Source organism: Mya arenaria, chromosome 8 (assembly GCF_026914265.1).
Source record: "Mya arenaria isolate MELC-2E11 chromosome 8, ASM2691426v1".
Lineage (NCBI taxonomy): Eukaryota > Metazoa > Mollusca > Bivalvia > Myida > Myidae > Mya > Mya arenaria.
The window spans coordinates 69,163,460-69,169,015 of NC_069129.1; the positions used below are offsets into that span (position 1 = coordinate 69,163,460).

The 5,556-nt window shown below is 37.2% G+C and overlaps 1 protein-coding gene across 1 annotated transcript; it reads right to left on the bottom strand.

The window, feature by feature from the left end:
- Positions 1-565: 565 nt before the first annotated feature.
- On the bottom strand, positions 566-4,551 carry LOC128244829 (glycogen-binding subunit 76A-like). Its single transcript, XM_052962920.1, has 2 exons — positions 4,425-4,551; positions 566-4,289 (listed from the first exon to the last, which is right to left on the bottom strand). The coding sequence occupies exon 2, from the start codon at positions 4,142-4,144 to the stop codon at positions 2,753-2,755; it is 1,392 nt and encodes a 463-aa protein (XP_052818880.1). The 5' UTR covers positions 4,145-4,289; positions 4,425-4,551; the 3' UTR covers positions 566-2,752.
- Between the last annotated feature and the right edge of the window lie 1,005 nt (positions 4,552-5,556).

Genomic DNA, 5,556 nt, shown 5'->3' on the forward strand with positions numbered 1-5,556 from the left:
ACAGTTTTCTTAATGTACACGACTATTAACGTCCCAGAAATCATGGCTTATCGTGTTTACGTCGTGTTTTTTTTTTAAGATTTCACTGATCTGTACAAACACGTACTCATAAAAAGCTAGTTAGTTTATAGAACACTAGGTGAACTGTTTTATGACCTGTTTGTACTCGACGATAGTGCAATATCCGCTGTAACCTTCTATAACCCGAAGTGGCCTTGCTTTTACTCCTGTAAAAATACACTCCTGTATTGGACTTACGCAACTGTTTAATAATTGGAGGACTCCTGTACTTTTAAATGGTATATTCACAGCAAGATTGCGGTGGCTTACGTATCGATCAAGTTGTGTTTTGAATCAAATAATAGATAGTTAAATAACCGTTGCTTATATATAAACGTCGTCTGTGATCGTATTGATGCATGCTGTAAGAGATTAACAAAATCATCATCAATTAAACTTTCAGGGACAGGTGATTGATTTATTTCTAAGATTTAAAACCATTAACTTCACAGTTTTAACTTCAGTAACCCAAACAACACGCGGGTAGATAATAAGGAAGACCGAACTGTTTTACAGATGTATTGTGTAATATTGCGACACACATTCTGCACATCACAAATACCACTATAAAAATAACAAATTTTATTTAACAAAAACATAAAAGCTTAACTACGTTAAAATAGTGTACAATAAAAGGCGTAGTAATTAAACTCCACTTGAACTTAAAGAACGACTATAAAGCTTTCATTTAATCTCATGCAATTTGTGCTTCACTAGCGAGGGTCCTTCTCATAGGGTATACATGTTCAACTCGCAGAAATGAACAGTTTTATGATCAAACAGATGGCAGATAATTCTGATGAAAAAGACAAACGATCAACACTCAACAATACGACTGATCCTCACAGCGTTAGCATCTACAGTATATTATGATACGTCTCAAAGGTTTTTATTATATAGCGATAAAAACAAGTGATTTCGAAATGCCTGTACTGCGTGCAAAGGTTGTCACTAAATGGAAGAGTGAGGTAGTTAGAACTTAGACTTAGAACGCTTTACATTTTATGAAATAAATTACAATATTTGCCAAGATTGACATTTTCTTACAGAAAGGAGCATTTGAAATGTGAAATAAAAATAAAGTACAGTAGTATTCGCTTAATATGCATTACATCAGCCCTTATAGGGACAGCTTAAGCCTCACTCGGATGCAACAAAATCAATAAAACAGATCAATTACACCAGTCAATAGTGACCGTAATAAAATGATACCATCAATAATAATAATAATAATAATAATAATAATAATAATAATAATAATAATAATAATTACGTATTTTTAAGAATAATTGTAGTATTGCAAAAATGATTGTAACATTTACCATCCATCTAATACCAGTTGGAAAAACTCGTATCTCGAGTAAAAAAAATAATAATAATTAACAACGATTAGAGGAATAATAATATATAATTTCTTGGCAAAATGTGGCATTAAGTTATGCTCTGATCATTATTCGAGAGAAACAGTATGAGGAAAATATTTCGACAAGTATCTGGGTACGACTTTCCGCGGCCACAATTTTCCTCAAGGTCGTCCTTGATATCGTGCAAAGCTACAATATAAATTACTAAGCTACAAGGTCGTTGCTACAATTTATGAGCTGTAACAAACTAAAGAAATGAAACTTATGCAGGTCGCAAATAAAGCTATAAACATGTAAAACAAACAAATAATGAATATGGCACTCATTTACTTCACTTATCAAACTTGAAAATAAAGTCTTCAATATTCTTTAAAAGGCATATAATCAAATATTACTGCTTGTAATTGCTCAGGCTGCCATTACTGCTTGTAATGTCCAAGAAAACAAAATAATATAAAATCAATATAAGCATTGAAGAAAGTTTAAATTTAGATCAAAATGTACGAAGATTCTCTTTTAAATCGATTGGGAATTCACTAACTGTTAATGGTTTGTGATTTGACATGATCACAAGATGTCTCTTTATGTTCATATTACAAAAAAATGAATTGTTTTTTTCTATTACTACTGTTTAACAGACAACAAATTCATGCACCATTTAGAGCCTTGAACTATCAGCGAAACAGAACATGCAGGTGTGCGATGCATAAAATGCACAGTATCAAGAAATGAATCATCAATATTATGCCCACCTGTACACCAGGTACAACATACATAGATATGTACACGTACAAACATACTCCGACATGACGGTGAGATAAGCCTAAGCTGTCGGGAAAATGTTAATCTTGACATTTATAAGTAACCAACAGAAGATTTTCTAGTACCACTGTAAACGCCCTACAACTCGTCCGGTTTTTCTTCGTCCATCAAGGGGCGTAACTTCACAAGCAAGGGCGTAACTTTGCAGGTATTTCAGCCATGAGTTGTTACAGTCATTATATGTTATATATCAATATCATTCTCGGTTATTGAGTAAAGGTTTAATTGTTGGTATACCGACGACGCCGACCCAGAAACCAAGGCTAGGGCAATATTCCGAAAAACAAACAATATTATATCGATTAACTAATTCACAGTAGCAATGGACTTAAATGCGTGTTTTAATGAAACTCTAATAAGAAAATTATGCAGAATAGAGTCGTTCCACGGACGATTTAACCAATCACAGAAAAAAAGTTATTACGATTTCAAATATCACATAACAGCTACTTTTTGACTTCAAAACATAAACAAAGGTAAACCTAAGTAATCATAGAACAATAATACTATACAAAATGCAGCCAACTCTCTTCGAGGTTTGTTGGGGTAGATTTAGCGAAACATGAAATTTCATAGTTTTTGGAATCATTGCTATCCCAGTAGACTACATCATTCACTGTGAAACTCACTGCAAACGATATATTAGTACCAGGCCCGAGACTAGACGGCGCTACGATAGTGAACGAAAATCGGTCCGTCGAACCGCTGCACGAGTTTTGCACGTACGACGCCATGACGTCATAGAACGTCACCCAGTTATTTATTGAGTATCGTACACGCACACATTTGTGATATCCAATGTTTGCCACTCGAACTACACCGGTGATCGCCATGTCCGTTATCACACAATTTTCCAGACACACTTTGTTTGCCATCACTTTTGTCATAAAATCAGGGTTAGTACACGGCTGTGTGAAACACAAGGCCAGATGGCGGCTACCGACCACCCTCCGATCCAATTCCACGCCAACTTTCAAGTCTTTGATAGCGGAGCTTGGTATCCGGGGCGGGTTTTCGGCATCCAGCACGTGACGGACGGACTCTAGATCAAGGCCCATGGCGTCCGCAAAACGTACTATTTTCTTACGGGAAGGTGTTCCAGGTGGGGTTTTGGTTGATTTAAGAGAAGAGGACTTTCTGAGCTCAGCTTTATTAATGTTAAACTCAGGTTCGTCGTACAGGGGACTATCGGGCAGAACCATCAGGTACTTGTGTGAAGCTTCCGCGCCGGTGTTCGCCAGTTTCGTATCCAGCTTTAACTTCGCTGAGTTCGACTCGACGACATTCGCTGATCTTTCTGATACTTCAACTGACCTTGAATCATCCGACTGAGTCTCAATAGAATTATCCGGCACAGATTTCCGCAACTCACTTCTTTGAAGTTCCCTAGTTACTGCTTTTGAAAGACATTCTTGATCCACAGAATTCATTTGCCCACTCTCGTCGGGGGAACCCACAGAATCCAAGGAGAAGTAACTGGGGTCACTTTCCGCCGACGCGTTGCTCAACGGGGACTCCATGGTAGTCTGGCTGCCGACAAGCTCCAGATCGTCCATCATGTTTACGAAGATCCCCTCCTCCGACCCTACCTCCGAGTTATTCTCCTTCGACATCCCGGGGTATTCCGGGTCGACGGAAGTGCCTTCCGCCTCCATACCGTGCGACTTCCTTATTTCTACAAGATCCGTGTCTATGTCCGGACACTCCTGGTCCAGAAAGTCAAAATCCTGGTTCTTAAGTGTCTGTTCGGAGTAGCCAACTCTTTTGTTTTGTTTCGGTACTTTCACATACGCGGCACAGGTAGAGAAATTATCCAGATAACTTTCCTCCGAATAAGACAGATTTCGTGGAAACAATCTCAACAAAAAATCTTCCGGCAAAACATCATATTCTACCATGTCGTGTATGTATGTTGGAACAAATACTGTACATCCATTTTAAGTATGTCCTGTATTCTTAATCGAGAGAAAGTCCTTATAATCGTCCTTTATAGGAGCCAGAGATTTTCATTCAGACAATGTAAATCCTTGACCTTCCTGAAGCCTGAAACAGAAAGTAGCTGTCATTGAAATACCCTAGTGCCGGTTATTGTCTTAGTGAGGTCGGGTCGATATTCACCAAATACTTTATATTATTCAAATGAAACGCTTAACTTGCTTATATTACATAATATCATACCTTCCCGATAGTTCCATGTTGTATAACAATTATCACTCCGTCCCGTTCTTCTCATTTAAAAAGAAACCACTGCACCCTACCAAGATCAACTATTTATACTCACCTCGGTGGCCTTGATATTGCCTGTATCGAGTTATTTAAAGATGTATGCAGCTCATGCGTCACATCATTTGCATATGACCTAGAAACAACCGCTACTTTCGATATTCAAAATATTCATAAGAGTAACATCCATATATATAATATCCATCTTTATCATGTTTATAAAGAAATTAAATAAAGTCCTGTTTATCGTTTATTAAAATTAAAACTAGTGCATAACTACTTATTCATAAAAATAGTTTGGATGTTAAAAATAGATTTGTTTTCCCGCTAGTACACTAGAAACAACTAGAAACTTCTACAAGCCGGGCTGCAATTTCTTTGCTTGTTTACTTACATGGAGTCCACGTGTAAGCCTGCACGTAAATCGAAAGAACACACATTATAAAACGTAATGATGACGCTGGAGAGCAAACTAAAAATAATTGTGTTTTTAAACTGTGATAATATTGGTCAGGTCACCATGACCGAATGTAAAAAGTAAGTACTTAGAAGTGAAACAAATAGCATTGAAACATTATTTGAGTCTATATTTTGTTAAGATGTAAATTTGTACATATATCAACATGTCCTCCACGCTATATATAAATACGTCCATGCAGCAACGAAGATCAACGAAGGAAACCAAATTTAAATTCGATATAGAGAAATATATTATGGCAAATGGTATATTTAATTTAAGATTCATTCCAACAGAGATTAACATAAACATGCTTTAAGCTAAAATCAAATACATTAATTTATACGGAGTGGTACTATTTCCCGGTCCCGGTCTCATCCGGTCCGGACTCATCGGGCCTTTGTTTTCAAAATTATGTAGCAGCTATACAGGGGCGGGTTATTATTTGGTTTAAAGTGTTGGCAGTGGGTTTGGGGCTCTAGTCCGAAATGGTGCATTTTTGGCGTATTTTATTACTTTTCTTCTCCTATATTGAAATTAAAGGTAAACTTGGACGGTTAAGGGGGTGGGTGGGGACGCGCGCCAGGCGCCCCTATCCCCCTAAATCCTCTAGTGTTATCGGCTGTGACT